General features: G+C 38.7%; 1 protein-coding gene across 3 annotated transcripts in view; it reads right to left on the reverse strand.

Moving 5' to 3' along the window:
* Nucleotides 1-16,953, reverse strand: part of SNX8 (sorting nexin 8) — a 62,369-nt gene extending 45,416 nt beyond the window's left edge. Inside the window, exon 1 of one of the 3 annotated variants that reach the window (XM_074206833.1) lies at nt 16,583-16,953. Coding sequence is in view for 2 of the 3 variants with exons in the window: in XM_074206831.1 (XP_074062932.1) it covers nt 5,695-5,767 (73 nt within the window). In the remaining variant the exon portion in view is untranslated. Of the gene's footprint in view, nt 1-5,694; nt 13,835-14,360; nt 14,468-16,582 lie in introns of those variants that run through there. The other 2 variants (XM_074206832.1, XM_074206831.1) reach the window with 2 other exon arrangements.
* Between the last annotated feature and the right edge of the window lie 623 nt (nt 16,954-17,576).

A 17,576-nucleotide genomic window follows, 5' to 3' on the forward strand; every position in this document is an offset into this window, starting at 1 on the left:
CCCACTCATTAATGAAATGTTTACACAGGGAGAGATGAAAGGACTTTTCCACCTAATTAGAATGGAAATTACTTTTAAAACTTTAGGAAATCCATAGAATAATTGCCTCCAAGATAGGATTCAAAAATTATGTAGCTCTCTTCCTGTTTCACAATGTAATCTATCCCTTTCTTCTATCTCTTCTTTGGTTCTCTGTTCAATCCAAAATGATTAAATTTTTCTATGCTCTCAAAAAGTGGAAGTTCAAATATTTCCAAAACATATGAAGTGAATAAGTAGATGAATTTGATTACAGTGAAAGCTAACAGAAATAACCTGTGAAAAACAGAGATTGGAATAATTCTAAAAGAAATACCAAGAAAGCTCTATCATAACTCAGTGGGATACAATGAATCAGAATATTGAACACATGGAAAAGTATTCATTATTAATATATACTTCACTTACTGTATCATTTAGCACTGTTCAGAATCTGGTCACTATAATTAGAATTTAAGGTCAATCAACTAAATTGTTTTCCCAGAAAAAAATGAAATTTTCATTAGTTTCTGTGCATAGACAAAGTATTCTAGAATCAAGCTACTTGGATAAATCTCTCTCAATTTGTGATTAACTGAACAGGAACGTTGTCACAATAGTCTTTTACCTCATAGTTTTAGAAGTGATTTTTTTTCTCTAAATGTTTTGAGTGTTGGCAACACAAGGAGACATTACACTCAATTCAATGGGATAGAAAAACTGTGTTCCAGCAAGTCTGAAGGGAAAATTTTCAGCAAAAATCATCTAGTGTCATAAATGGGGGAAACTAACTTATCTGAATACAGCATTTTACAATTTCCAAAGCAATTGACATCCTTTATCTCACTATATCCTCATATCAACCTTGTGCAAGCATCATTATCACCATTTTACAAAGAGGGACTGTGAAAGGAAAAACTCAAAAACAATCACACACACACCGATATGTTACACAAATTTTCACAAAAACACAAGAGATAATCATGAATAGAACAGAGAACTCACAGTACCAAATCTGCTAAAGTGAAATTCAATTCTACATGTAATTCAAATCTGATGAAAACTACTTCACTTTATGACATGCACTCAAAGTCTGCATAACCCTCAATAATGTCAGTTAATTCTTCCCAAGATGAAAGGAAAAAAAGAACAGTTCAGTCATTTTTCTCCCTAGCCCAAATCATCAATGGAGAGAAGTTCAAAACTTAGGAAATAGTCTACAATAACCACTTGAATTAAGATAGGAAAATCAGTTTGCAAAACTAAAGTCTGAGAGGTGGGAAAATCCTAGTTAAACTGAATTCAGTTTGAATAAAACCAACTAAATCCAACAAATATTCATCAAGGACCTATAAAATGATGAAAACTATATCAAGTGCTGAAGAAATACAACATTCTATACCCCAAGGAATTTAAGCCACTAGAGGGACAATACATACTTATGTATTATTTTGTATAATAGTTATTTATATAAAAGGAGCAATGAATTGGGAAGGGGAATCATTACTTAACTGACTGGGAGGGCAGGGAAGGAGGGTCAGAGAAGACTTTTTAAAAATTACTGACATTTCTTTTTTTTTTTTTTGCAAGGCAAATGCGGTTAAGTGGCTTGCCCAAGGCCACACAGCTAGGTAATTATTAAGTGTCTGTGACTGGATTTGAACCCAGGTACTCCTGACTCCAAGGCCGGTGCTTTATCCACTATGCCACCTAGCCACCCCAGTTACTGACATTTTCAATGGAAGAGGAGGGAGAAGAAGGGAGACAAGACAGAAGGTAGAGGAAAAAATTGGAAAAAAAATTTCTTCTAAAATATTTCATAGTCACAATATGAAAAAAAGTTTCACATGAATACATGTGTATAACCTTCTCAGGGAAGGGGGAAGGAAGAAAGGAAAGAATTTGGAACTCATTTAAAAAAATGAATTTTAAAAATTATCTTTATGTGTAATTGGGAAAAAAAATATTATTTAAAAAAGAAGGTATAGCAAAGGAAAGAGGGGACAGTGTGACAGCCAAGAATCACACCAATCAGTGGCACCATTTTAATTAGAATGGTGGAGACTTTGCCCTATGATGCAACTGTAATCTACACATTATCAGAAACTATCTGCTAATGGAATCAAACAAGAATTCAGAGATTCCTACCTACATGTTGTCCTTTTAATTCCTGGGTAATTACTTGAACTTTAAATCATAGAATCATAGATTAAGAGATAGAGGGGAGCTTAGAGATCATCTGTCTAGGGAAGGGAAGAGAATAAACATTAGTATAGAGCTAACTTCAGGCCAAGCACTACACAAATATTTCCTCATTTGATCCTTACAATAACCCTGGAGTAGGGGCTCTTATTATCCCAATTTTACAGTTCAGGAAATTGAGGTAGAGGTTAGGTGATTTGTCCAGGGTCGCATAACTAGTACATCTTTGAGGCAGAATTTGAGATTAGGTCCTAGTGCTCTATCCACTGGGCCAGTAGCCAGTTATCTAGTATACTGCTAATAATAACTATCATTTATATAGCACTTTAAAATTTGCAAAACACTTTATAGATGTTATTTCATTTCATCCTCACAACAACATACATGGTTGCAATTAAGTGATTTGCCCAGGAACACACAGATAAATATCAGGAGTTGGGATTTGAATTTAGGATCTCCTGCTCCAAGCCTAGCTCTCTAGGCTTCATACCCCAACTGTCTTTCTTTCTAGTGCTTGTCCTTAGTGGCCCTTATCAGTAGAATATGAAGTTTGTTCTTATAACTTCCTTAACTTGAACTGTCCCTAGGTTGGAATTATCTTGCAATTAAAAATGTTTTCCAATATTTTCCCTGTCTGATCGGTTCTTAAAAGTATATGGAAGTGGGGCAGCTAGGTGGCGCAATGGATAGAGCACCGGCCCTGGAGACAGGAGTACCTGAGTTGAAATATGGCCTCAGACACTTAATGATTACCTAGCAGTGTGGCCTTGGGCAAGCCACTTAACCCCATTGCCTTGCAAAAACTTAAAAAAAAAAAGTATATGGAAGTGAGGGTGGGGTGGTAGGCAGCTAGGTGGCACATTGTATAGAGCATCAGCCCTGGAATCAGGAGGTCCTGAATTCAAAGCTGGGCTCAGACACTTAATAATTACCTAGCTGTGTGACCTTGGCCAAGTCACTTAACTCCATTGTCTTGCAAAAAAACAAAAAACAATATATGGAGGGGTAACTAGATAGGAAGACTATTCAAATCCAGCCTCAGACACCTTAGCTGGATGACCTTGGGCAAGTCATTTAACCCAATTACCTTGTAAAAAAACTCACCCCAAAAATATAAAGAAAAGAGGATTAGGTTCATTTTCAAATAAGATTTTCATATTTATTATCAAGGGAAATATAAGTAAAGCACTCTGTAAACCTTAAAATGTTACATAAATGTCTTCTATTATCATGGATCTCCACTTTCTAATAAAATATATTTTTTAGTGTTAAAAAAAAGGCAAAATCTCAAGGAAGGCTTAATGGAGGAGGTCATATCTAAGCTGGCCTTTAAAGGCTAAGTTTGACTTTGACAGGTAGGGAAGGGTAGAGTCCACATACAGAGAATAATAACATGAACAAGGACAGAGAGAAGGCAAATCACAGGCACCATACAGGAGTTGTCAAGTAGACCAGTTTGACTTATTATACAAGTAGAGGAGAAATAAAGCGGGAAAGGTAAGGCGACTGTGAAGAGCCTTGAATGCCTGGTGGGAAGAACTTTATCCTGACAGGCAGTTAATCATGAATCACAGAAGGATTCAGAGCAAAGGAGTCATATGACCAGCAAGACATAGAAGATGAGAGATGAGGTAACCATCAAAAAGGGAACTGCTTAAAATGCTTTGCCTGTAATCCTAAATCCAATCTGTTACAAAAGGATGGCATTTACACACATTTAGCAGCCAGGGCATAGACTTTTCATAAGCACTATTAAAGATTTATCCCAGGAGATAGGGAAGCTTTTCACTGTGTACCCCAGACTTTCATGGATTGTTAAAGACTAAATTTTAAACTTATGTAAAAACTTTGGCTACCAATTTTAAAATCCAAGGAAAAAATAACAATCTGAGTAATCCAACAATCCAAATCATGTATATACCCTTTAGGTTCTCAACAAAACTGAATCCAATTTAATATCTTCCTTTGCTACCAAATACCAGTAAAGTTCTTTCATGACAAGTTTATTTTTATTCAAGCCTAAGTAGAATGTTCTCCCCAACATAAAGACAAAATTATGTCATCTTGGAAAGGGCAGTTTCAGCAAAATCATAAGGAAATAAATCCCATGAACACATCTAGTATATCCATACTACTTGGGACATAATTATAATTTAGAATTTTAAATCATTTGAAAAGTTACAGAGTTGAAGCATATTTTCATACTACTTGAAAAAAAATGGCTGACAATGATTTGTTCACATAAACAAGATTTGGAGGAGAACATTTAGATAGAAGAACAAATTATTTTAACTTTTAGATATACCTATTTACATATAGCAGCTAGGTCAGCTTAGTGGTACAGTAGATAGACTGTCAGATCTAGAGTCAGATCTGACCCATTGTCCTGAATTGAAATTTGGTCTCAGGCATTTACTACGTGCATAATTCTGGACATGTCACTTAAGCCTTGTTTAACCTCAGTTTCCTCATATGTAAAATGATCTACAGTAAAAAAAAAGACAAACCACTCTATTAGCTTTGCCAAGAAAACCACAAATGGGATGATGAAGACTCAGAGATGACTGAAACAACTGAACGACAATAATGTCCATATAAACCAATGAAATTACAGAAGTTAAAATGGTATCTTAATTCTAATAAGCAAAACCACTTATCTATAAAAAACTCCTGGGGGTGTGTGTGTCTGAGACTGGTCTTATTATAAACAATAAGAAAATAAGAACCTCAAAGTAAGACTTCTACTAGCCTACTACTGCACAACTGTGCTTTTAAGTAATAAATGCATTTTAATATTCTAAAAATTCAGATTCTTCTCTAATCTAGTTATTTCCCTCAAATTATTCTGATATTCAATATTTACCATTTGTCTCCTTAGACAATTCCTACTAATTCCTAGAAATCTATGTTTATATATAGTATGATGTACATGAATGGAAAAGCTTAATAAATATTTAATAATTATTTTGTAAAATTGATTTTTCTTGTACAAGTAACAGGCTATGGTACAAAGTATATCAGTATCTACTAACCTCACATTATCAAAATTCCTTTCCCAGCTATTCCTCCTGAGTCTATCCAAAACAGTAATTTTATTTGCCATTTAATTTAAGCATCTAGGAGAAATAAAACTCTAAAATTCAAATCAATGTCCACAAAATTATTAATGTTTTCCAGTGATATATAAAAAATACATATAACATGGCAACTTCACTATAATTCTGTATGTGGGCAATTTCCTTTCTCAATAAAACTCTTACAAAGATATGTAGATATAGTGGAATGAACACAGAGACTTCTAATCCTGGCTCAGCCACTACTGGTTGTCTCTGGGTTTCAGTTTCCTAACTTTCTTATGATATGGAGAATTAAGGGCCTGGCAGATGATTTCTAGGTTCCCCTCCAACTATAATATTCTATGAGTCTATGAAAAATAGTACAGCATTCTCAACATTACCCTTATAGCTGGCTTACCTTTAACTACTTTCAATCTCTCTGAGTTTGAATCTTCACTTACATAGAGGGAAAACCAGGAACGTAGGAGCATTTCACATACAAGCTTCAGCTAAATCATCTGTTTAAGGGAAAAACAGTCATCCGACTTCTCTACTTTCCAGAAGACCTGATTTATGGACACATCTCCTTTTGTACTGCATTTTTCTTAAGAAGGAAAAAAAAAACCTTAACCAGAATTCCCCTTCCCTTAATATATCACTTTTGTGTTTGACCATACATAATGGCAAATTTTTTTTCTACGTAACAGTGCCTCAGTTCCTCTTTTTTTCTAATTGAGAGATTTTGCCTTGCAAATGACAAATATTATGGAAGGGAAACTATTTGATTCTCCTCTGTTTAAAAAATCAGATTTCAATTACATACATACTGTTACATTGTTGACATGCTGGTTAGTTTTGTTGAAATATTTCCCCCTCCTCCCTTTTTGATATTTTGTTACAAGGGATGAGTAGGAGAGAAAGAAAGAACATACTCAGAAATAAAGGTGAAATAGAAGCAAGAGGTATTTTTAAGAGACAGATTCAGGTTCATAAGGTTAGATTAAATGAAGTTATACTAAAATATATAAACTATTAATAGGATCACAGATTTGGAGCAGGAAAGAATCTTGGGAGATCATCCAGGCCATCTTCTGAGACAGAAAGGTTAAGTGACTTGCCAAATATAGTCATTTATGAGACATATTATGGTGAAAATATGTGATATTTCTGTCCCATTCATCTCTCAGAATTGAAATTCTACTTCTTGGAATTAAAGAAGTATCTCACAAGAAGAGCAGCTATTATACACATTTTTTACACGCTCATCTGAATTATTCAGCTTTATAGTCTTATATCCCAAAGATGCTCAGAGAAAATTACCTTGAAAAAACTTTTCATTAAACTGCCCATCATTCTAATCTGCAACGTCTAGGAATGAAATGTTCTGATAAATCATGACCAAAAGTATCAATATGAAACCCTTTAATAATCACCTGTTACAATAAGACTCTGTATAAGACTTTTTTGGTACCTCTCACTTTTCCTCAATCCAGAATGAAAGCCCTTCCCATTAAGGAACATATTTTAGAGACATAATAAACACTGAACAATACAGTTAAAGTGAATCTGTAAGAAATGCCAAACAATTGATAAACTATAAATGCCAGAAGGTGAAGAGGTATTAGAAGCCTTTTGGTGAACGGGATTCCCATCTTTCAGGGATCCAGGCAGTCTTTACTTCTGGAGTCTCAAGAACTAGAAGGCTAGAAACATCTGCTTCACCTATTATCTCCTGGTTATTCATAAATCCTTGAAATCTAGGTATTCCACAGGGCTACTGTCAAGTGAGAGTACAATCTGGCTAGGGGAATTATAAGCCATAACAGGTAATGCCACAACTCCTCTGTCATACTTAGTCATCATAGGATCCTGTGTCAGATCTCCCACCCTTAAATGGTTCTTCCTCCATCCCATGACCATCAAACACGCACTTCCAGTTCCTCTTATTCTAGTAATTCAGAATCTCTGTGGATGTAAAAATCCTTTTCCTAGCCACCTCCACCCATGGTCTCATCATCATCTTTGATCTCTTAATCTTGCACTCTTTTTCATCTTTTGGTACAATCTTTTTCTTGACCCTTCTCTATTCTCTCTCATTTGGGGGTTTCAACATAAATGTTGATGTTCCTTTAAACACTCTGACCTCCATAATACCTATGATCTATATCTTAAATCAGCCTCAAACACCTACAAGGATGATCATACACAGGATTTCTCCATCATCCGTAACTAGGTCACCTCTACAACTCCAAAGCTCCTCTTCTGAATCTAAACTTTTATTCTTCAATTTCTGCTTCACTTTCCCTCAGTTTGTATTTCAGCACCACTCTAAGACCTTCTATCTCTACTCAATTATTACTACTTTTAATTTCACTATCTTCTCTTTAGAGTTATGACTACAGTATATATTCTCCTCCACTTTCATTTGTCCCTTTGTCCTACCACTATTCACCTTGCCAATCTTCAACCTGTCACTTCTCTTCTATTTTCCAGGCTACTGAATGCTTCCAAAAAAATCACACTACTGTGTCAGCTAGGGGCATCAAAAATTTAAGTTATCTAATCTCTACTGAGTCTGTACTGCTATGGTAATCCTTTCACGCTTCCCTAACTGGCTATCACATTTTCCAAAGCCCCTCCATTTGTGATATCACTTCCTACTTCACTAAAAAATTAAGCAATTTGTTCATTCCCTAACTCCAAAATTAAAAATCGCTGTAGGTCTTCACCCATACTCTCCTTCATTCCCATCTCATCAGGGATAACCTCTCTCTACTTAAATCTTGGATCCCATATCTAATGTCTTCCCTGGGAGGCAGCTCCAGGATTTATTCTTTCACTAAATCCTTCCCTGTTGACCACAAACATAATTTGGTCCCTCTTATTCTAAAATTCTTCATTTAAGTTTCACCTCACACCTATTAGATTGGCAAAGTTGACCAAAAAAAGGAAAATGTGGGAGAGGTATGGGGATATAGAGTATTAATGAACTCTTTGTGGAATTAGGAACTGTGTCATAGGATTTAGACATTGAAGTTACCTTGAAAACCAACCATCTCATCTCACAAAGAAACTGAAGTTCACAGATGGAAACTGGTTTATCAAATTGATACAGGCATGTATTTATTTATATCAAAATGATTACAGCTATATCTATACAGAGAGATATAGACAGATAGATTTGAGGAGACAGATTAAGGAAAGCTTCTTGTTCATTTTATTTTGACCTGAATCTTGGGAGAAGGGAGGGACTTCAACTTATAAGAAAAGAGAAGAACAGTATGAGCAAAGACATGGAGGTGTGTGTGTGTGTGTGTGTGTGTGTGTGTGTGTCTAGGACTGGGGAATATACATATACATGCAGATAGATAAATATTTAGATATCTTTCACCTATATATGAGTCTGCACGTGTTATCCTCTCATGTCCTCCTTATTTCTGCCTCCTATAATTTCTAATTTCCTTCAAGACTCAGCACAAGCACCATCTTTTACATGAGATCTTCCCTGAATCCACCATATAGCAGGCACTTAATCTTATTGATTTGACTCAACCCCTTCAGCTGCTTGTCCCATCCCCCTTCAAATTTGTTGTATTTATTTTGTATCTGTTTTCTATCTACTCATCTGGGTTTCTGTTTTTCCCTGCAGTGTGATATAAGCTCCTTGATGGAAGGATCTGTTATTCCCAGCACCTAACAGTGCCTGGTTCATAATGGCACTTCAAAAATGTTATTTGAATGAATATGCCAGCTAAATCTTCTCTTCTCCAGATTTCATATCTCAAATGCCTTCAAATGATCCTCCTATGAATCTTTCACTATCCTGGTTACCCTCTAGTATAAATACTCTCAAACTTTTTCAATTACATTCTTATTCATAATAGTGACCCCCATAAAGGAACACAATACTTTGAATTCAATCAGACCAAGACAAAGTACAGCGGGATTATCATCTCCTGGTGAATACAGTGAGACAAAGAAAACAAAAAAGACCACTGAATTTAACAATTAAAAAACCAACTGGAAAAAGCAACTTTGGTAAGGTAATAGAGATAGATGGATTCCAAAAGGTTGAGAAATGAGTGAATAGTGAAGAAGCAGTGATACTTAATGTAGTCATTCTTTCTAGAAGTCTGATCATGAAAATATTGACAGAAAGGACTGTGGGAATTAGGGGCCAAGTAAAAACTAAAAAAAAAAAATTCAACAGAATAAGAATGGGGGGGTAGAATTTTAAATGCCACACAAATCACATTCCAGGATGCCATATGACCAATTCTATACATGCCGTGTGTTTCACAAACACAGAGAATGCTACTGAAGAGCATAGGATTATGGAAGATGTCTTAGAGATCATCTAGTCCAAACTCCAATTTCTATTACCAATGAGAAAATTAAGGCAACAGAGAAATTAAGTAATTTGCCTAAAGTCAAACAGATAGTAGTGGGAGATGGACCCAGGTCTTTCTGAATCCAATTCTGGTATTCTATCCACCACATTGCCAGGTTGCATTCCCTGAGTTGTCTTCCTGTTAGTGATAAATTTGCACTTAACCATATTTACTACCCAATCAGTTTTGTAACCAAGGGTATATACAACTGAAAGATAGCTAGCCATAAAGGTAGTCTGTAGCCTAGAAAAAAGTAGATTCAACTTGTAAGCTTGATCTGATAAACACAGGGCTCTCAATAATATTACAAGTCAGTTACAGAGTAAGGTATATATATTATTTCACAGCTGAAACTGTGGGGGGAGAACCTAACCAAAGGCCAAGAAATAGTCTAGTCATGGAAATGAAGGGTTTTAAGAAATCATGGCCCTAATATATGTAATCTACAAGATTTGGCATTTATAAAGATTTCCTCCAAAGACTGGCTTCTTACTTTTAATATTGCCTGCACATCAACAAAAGGTTTGAGAAGAGAAAAGAGTAGGAGTCAAGTTAATAAACACATTATGGATTTACAAACAAAAATATACAAAGACATCCCTTTGAGGTCACTACTCTCAAAGCAACCTGGTACCTTTGAGACACCCTCCTTTTATCAACCTTAAAGCAATGAAAGACATATAATATCACTTTAAAACATATTATCTAACTACCTTTATTTTTATTTTTTGAAATTCACATACATTATCACAATTGCCTAGTGAGCTATCCAGAGCAAATGTCATTAGCCATTTTTTAACAGATGAGGAAGCATTGGCAGACAGAATAAGTCACTTGCTTGAGATAGTGATATTATAATGACATGTAAATTTCCATAATGCTTTCCAATTTGCAAAGTGTTTTCACATACATTATTTCTATGATTTTGCCTCATAAATCTCTGGCCTTTCTACTGAATCCTTCCCCAGTCTACATACTCAGGTCCCAACAATCTTCCTTGATCCTGCTGGTCTCTCAAATTCTTCTTCCTACCCACCCTCCCCTCCTAAATTACCATAATCCTACTTTGGTGCCTTCACTTTTACACACACACACACACACACACACACACACACACACACATTCCTTTCAACCTGGCTTCTGTCCTCACTAGGCTATTGAAACTGTTCTCAACTGTTACTAAGGACCTTCTAAACATAATGCTCTCCTGGATTCTTTGATCTCTCTACAGCATCCAAGACTTTCTGGCTATCCTGACCTTTGCCCTGAGGTATACTTAATTCTCTGGTTCTCTTCTTTTAACTCCCTGCTCTTGCCAGTGCTGAGGCTGTCCTCTCTTCTCCCTCTACACTCTTTCTGGGTAATCTCATCCAATCTCTCAGCTTCATGGATCAGATCTCTATGTCCTTACCTAAATTATCTGAATTCCTACTTATAATCTCTCTCCAGAGCTCTAGCCCCATATCTTCAGTTGCTTGATAGATATCAACAGCACTTAATATGACTCAAAGTAAATTTAATCTACCCTGTAAATGTCCCATTTCAGGTAGTGGGCATACTATATTAGTGAGATCATCACTTGGAGTTTTTCCTCAACTCTTCCTCTTGCCTCATTCTATACAACCAATTATTTGCCAAGTTCTATTCTTGTTCATTCTGTCATGTCCTAGTCTATGTAACTCCATGAAATTCATTTATGGAGTTTTCTTGGCAAAGATGCTGAAGGGGTTTGCCATTTTCTTTCCCTGTAAATCCCCATTTTACAGATGAGGCAAAATGGCTTAAGCATTTGCCTAGGAACACATGGCTAGCAAGTAACTAAGGTCAGATTTTGAACTCTGACCTTCCTCACTCCAGGCCCAATGCTCTATCCACTGTATCATTCATAGCCTGTCAATCTCTTTTCTATCCTTTCTCCTTCTTCAGTAATAACTCTTCTACCTATCATTTCCTTTCCACTTCCATTACAACCAAGTTAGTTCAGGTCAATAGACCTCTTCTTGCCAAAGTACTTACTGTAAACACCTAATTGGCCATCCTGTCTCTAGTCTCCTCACCCTAATCCATCCTCCAAGTAGCTGTCCAAATGATCTTTCTAATGTACTTTTCCACTTAAAACCTTTAGTAGCTCTTTACTGTCTACTGAATAAAGTTTTAACTCCTAATTTTGGCATTAAAAGTTCTCAGTCTTGTTCCCAATTATCTCTTAATACTCGGCCTCATGCATTCTCTATACCATTCAATCTGGACTACTTTACAGAATTCCAGCTATTGTCTTTCCTTCTCAGGTCACTAGGTCTTTGCTCATCCTTTTCCTCCTCCCACCCCACTTTATCCACCAGCTGAAGTCACTCCCTTCCCCAAAGATCCAACAGAAAGTTCCAGAGATAAAGATCCTTTCCTAGGTTCCTCCCTTTCTCCCTCCCCTCAGGGGAAACACTCCCTTTCTCCTCTGATTTCTTGGAGCATGGAGTTCAAACCACTTCTTGGAATTTTTCATTTTGTTATGCATTTTTTCCTCTGATTTATCAGTCCTTTTCCTGACCTACTCTTCTTTAATGAGAATGCAAGCTGCTTTGACTATCTTTATATTCCTAGCACCTAGAACCACATAGTCTGTAAGTCATATATTTGGAATACTCTGGAAATGATAACAATCCTTAGGAGATAGACAGGACAAATATTATCATCTCATTTTACCAAGGCCAGAAATATTATATATGACCTGCTAAAGTTCCAAGTTAGAAACTAGGCCTCTGAATTTCTAGTCCAACACTCTTTCCAAAGACTTCCTAGGTCTCTCCCACCACTAAAAAAATAGGGTTAGAATTTTTCTAGAATTGGGGTTGAAGTACCAGTATTTATTAGAAGAATGGCCCTTCCTAGAATGTGTGATGGTTGAGGTCTTTTCAGAAGAATGAGATGGAGAATCAGAAGCTAGGACAGCCACAGAATTCCTGGAATTGGGGAGTGTTGTAAGTAAAGGAAGCAAAGTCTGTAGGTCAATAAACATTTAAGTGCCAGAGCGCTAAACAAAAGAAGTTTAACTGGGGGAAGAGTAATGACAGGTAAGGTGATATGATTGAAGATTGCCAAGTGGATACTGTATTGAACATCAGGTCAGGAAAACCTGAATTCAAATAGTACCTCAAACACTTGGTAGTTGTGTGAACCCTACATAAGGAACTTAATCTCTCTGGGTCTTAGTCACCTTCATGACCTCTCTAATATCTGCCTAATTTTCTCCTCTGAACACCCCTACCCTGATGCAGGTCCTCATCATTTCTTGCCAGTACTATCGCAGTAGTCTTTCTGTACATTCCAGGTCATCTTCCACTCAGAGATCAAAGTAATCTTCTTAAAGCACAAGCTAAATCATGCTACCCCTGCTCCACCAATAAACTCCGGTGGCTCTCTACATTTACTTCCAGATAAAATATAAAATCCTCTGACTTTCAAAGCACTACAGAACTTGACTTATTCTTCCTCTCCAGTCTTCTTATACCTTCACATGCTCCACAAACCAACCTTCTAACTTGTTCCCTCTCCCATCTGCAGGTATTTCCTTGGCCATCTTCTATGCCTGGAATACTCTCCTTCCACATCTTGGCTCCCGGCTTCCTTCAAGTCTCAGTCCAAAGACCCCTTCCACGGGAAGCCTTTTGTACATCTCCTTAATCTTGCTATCTACCCTCTCAGACTATCTCCAATTTATCCTTCTCGTATCTTATTTGTATACTGTCTCCCTGATTGGATTGTGAACTGCTAATTGGGTTAGGATTTTGAGGGGAGAGGGGTTTTTTGGTATTTTGACTCTCTTACCTCCAGCCCTTGGCACAAAGGGGGGGTTTGAAAATGACTGTTGACCTATTTATAAAACAGAGTGTAAAAACCTCACAGAATACTTGTGAGCATCAAATGAAAAAAACATGGTGGTTTTGCAAACATGAAAGTACTATAGAAATACTAGCTGTTATAAATCAAATTTGCCCAATTACAAATCAAAAAAAGCAAAACCAGTTGCCAAGTTCCAGCCTTTCCACCTCTTCGATCATAGTTCTTCCACCTGTCTCCTCCTTTCTACTCTCATTACAATCTTCCTGGTTCAAATAAATAAAAACGATTCAAATCATTCAAAGCCAGCTTAAGCAGCAAAGGGTCCTTGGAGATCACCTAGGCTCTCTGCATGCACACTGGGCACCTGGATGGAAAACAGAGTTGGCTGGCACCCGGCCGTGCGCCTGACAGCCCCGGCTCCCCAGCCTGGGTCTGATAAAGCGCTTCTCCACCCGGCGGTGCGCTGTCCCCGGGCCGAAGGTTCCCTGCGCTTTGCGGATTGGGGGTGATCCTCCCCAAAGGGCGGGAGCCCCCGCCTCGGGGCCTGCCAGGGGAGCCCTGCGCGTGGAGGGGCGGCCCCGGCGCGGGGCAGGGCACCTCGGGGTCCCCCCGGGGCAGGGCCCCCGCCCCCCAGTTCTGGGGCCGGGCCAGGTGGGAAGGGGCTTTCAGCTGTGCAAGCGGCTTCCCCGCAGTGACCCCCCACTCTGGAAGCTCCCCGAAGTTAAGGCGGCCGAGCCCGCGGGCCCCGAGTCGGGGGGCTCGCGGGGGGCGCCGGCAGGCGGAGGGGGCCGGGGCCCCGGGGCCGCCGCACGCAGCCCCCGCCGGGCCCGGCCCCGGCGCGCCCCCGCCCGCCTACCTGCCGTCGCGAGGTCCGGGGCCGCCGCCTCGGCGGGAAGCTGCGGGTCCATCTCGCGGCCGGTCATGTGAGCCCGGCGCCACGTGACTTCCTCCCGAGACGCCGGTCGGGGACCCCCTCACCCTCAGCTCCCCCGGGGCCCGGCCTGGGCACGGAGCAGGCCGGCCCGGGCTCCCGAGCTTCAGCCGCGGCACTCGGGCGCCCCTGCCCCCTGCTGGCTGCGGCGGGTCCTGCAGCGCTGCGGCCGGGGCTTCCAGTCCTGCCCCCTTCCCTTCCCCTCCTTTCTCGTTCCCCCCCTCTCCCCCTCCTCCTTCCTTTCCAGTTTCCTCCTCCCGGGCTCCTCCTTCTTCTCTCCTCTCTTCCTCACCATTTCCTCCTCCCCTCCCCACTTTCTCTTCTTTCCTTCTCCTCCCATTTCTCTCCTCTTCCCCCTCCTCTTCCTGTCGTCCCCTTCTCCTTTGCCCTTCTTCCCATCATCTCCCCTTTTTTCTTCTCCTCTCTCCTTCCCTTTCTCTTCTCTCCTCTTTTATCCTCCTCTCCTCCCTCTTTCTCTGCTCTTTCCCTTTTCCGTTATTACCTTCCCCTTCTCCCCTTTTTTGCTCTTACCCTCTTCTTTCCTCCTGCCCTATCTCTTCTCCTTTACCTTCCTCTCCCAACCTTCTTCTCTTATCATTCTTTCCCTTCTCTCCTTTTCTTCTTTCTCTTTGATTCTCCTTTTTTCTTCCACCCCCCCCTCCAATCTCCTGTCATCTTCCCCGTCTTCCCTCCCCTCCTTCTTTCTCTTCTCTCATCTCCTTTTTCCTCTGTTCTCTTCTCCATCTCCTTTTTTCTCCCATCTCCCCTTTTCTCACTTCTTCTACTCCCCTTCTTCTTCTTTCTCCCTTACCTCTATTCTCCTCCTCCCTTCTTTCTTTCTTCCTCCCATTCTTATTCACCTTCTTACCTCCTCCTCTCCTTTTTTCTCCTTCCACACTCCTTTTTCTCTTCCCTTTCCCATTCTCTCCTCTCTTCTTGTTTCTCTCCTCCCTTTCTCCTCATCCTTTTCCCTTTCTCCTCCTTATCCTTTCTTTTTCTTCCACTTCTTTTTTCTCTTCTCCTTTCCCCTTTCCTATTTTCTCTTCTCTACCTCCTCACCTTCTTTTCCCAGCATGTTAATTTTTAGGTTTGTTTTTTTTTTTTTTTGCAAGATAATGGGGTTAAGTGGCTTGCCCAAGGCCACACAGCTAGGTAATTACTAAGTGTCTGAGGTGGAATTTGAACTAAGGTACTCCTTACTCCAGGGCCAGTGCTCTATTCACTGCACCACCTAGCCACCCCCTGGCATGTTCATTTTAAAAACATATTTAATATTTTATTTTTCCTCAATTACATATAAAAACAATTTTTACCAGTCTTTTTTAAAAAAAATTTGAGTTCTAACTTCTCACCATTTCTTCTTCCTCTTTGCCCCTAATTTAGAAGGCAAGCAATTTGATATAGGTTATATATGTGCAGTCATACAAGACAGATTTCCTTATTGGTCATGTTGGAAAACAAAACCCAGACCAAAAGGAGAAAAAATAAAATAAAGAAAAAGTATGCTTTGATCTGCACTCAAAGCTTCATCAGTTCTTTCTCTAGAAATAAGTAGCATTTTTCATCATAAATTGAGTAGCATTTTTCATCAAAAATGCTTTGAAATTATCTTGCATCATTAAATAGCTGAAAAATAGCTATTTTAGATCCCCCAGAATAGCTGGAACAAGATATATGTCATTCATAGTTGGTCACTGTACAATATTGCTGATATTATGTGTAATAATCTCTTGGTTCTGTTCATTTCATTTTGTATCAACTCATGTAAGTGTCTCTTGAGGTTTTTTCCCCAGCCACCCAGCTTGTATCTCTTGTCATTCTCTGTTTTATTTGTATCCTCAATGTTGCATCCCCACCAGAAGCTGCCTGATATGGTAGATGCATCAGGCCTTGAAGTACTAAAGCCCACCTTTTATAGACAAGTAACTTAACCTCTCAATACTCTTAGCAACTTTCTAAGAGCATTAGTAGCAGAGCAGATATCAATTTGCATGGTTAGAGGGAATTTCCTAATTTAAAGTTCCCTATGAAATCACAAGTTTGTTCCCTGTCCCTAACCACACACACAAACAAAAACAAAAACAACAAAAAAACCACCCAAAATCCCAAGAGCACAGTAATACAGTTGCATTTATTAAACCCATTACCTGGTTGAAGAAATTTTCCACCAGTCTCATTTCCATCTCCATCTCCATCAGCAAATGGCTGATTCCAAGCTGCAGTTTTAGTCAGAAATCCCAAATCCCTGAAAATTCTATTTAAACTATTTTGTTTCTGGGCAGACTTGAAGAAACTAGGTGCCTAGTTAGGAGAAGAGCTTCTTGTTGATAAGCTGAAAATTCTAGGCAGGAAGTGGGAAGAGAAATGGAAAGTAAAGGACTCCGTTGAAAGCGAGAGGGCAAAGGATAATCATGAACAAGTGGTTTACTTTTTTTTTTAACCTGACAATTCTATATTTGGTTCTGTCTTCAATATTTTGTCCTTTAGAAATTATGGCAAACATGAAGTTGGCCTCTCTATGTAAACTATGCCAGTGAACTTACTGTGAAAAACTACCCTGTTAACCGATTTTGCTTTCTAGACTTCCTGAATATGTTTTTACTGTAAAAATTGCCAAAAAAAAAGGTTTTTCTTTTAAAAAAGTAATTTGAAAACTTAAAAGGGTAGAGTTAGAGTGACATCTTATGACTAGTTAGGGAAAGACAGGCAAACATATTTATTTTCTTGAACAAGGGAAGAAGGGACCAAGCAGTTATTAAGTACTGAAGTACTAGGTAGAGCAGTAGATACAGCTTTGGGCCTGAAATGAGAAAGATTCATCTTCTTAAATTCAAATTTGGTCTTAGATACTTGGTAACTGTGGTAACCCTGGGGTTACTTAATCTTGTTTGCCTCAGTTCCCTTATCTCTAAAATGAGCTGGGGAAGAAAATAGCAAATTATGTCAGTATTTTTACCAAAAGAAACCCCAATTAGGGATTACAGTGAATTGGACAAGACTCAACTGACTGAAAAGTAAACAACAAAAATGTGCTAGGCACTTCTATAAATCTTATCTCATTTAATCCTCATAACAGTTCCAGGAAGGAGGTGGTTTTATAACCCTCATTTTACAGGTAAGGAAACTGAGGCAGATAGAGGT

The sequence above is a fragment of the Macrotis lagotis genome, chromosome X (genome assembly GCF_037893015.1).
Source record: "Macrotis lagotis isolate mMagLag1 chromosome X, bilby.v1.9.chrom.fasta, whole genome shotgun sequence".
Taxonomy (NCBI): Eukaryota; Metazoa; Chordata; class Mammalia; order Peramelemorphia; family Peramelidae; genus Macrotis; species Macrotis lagotis.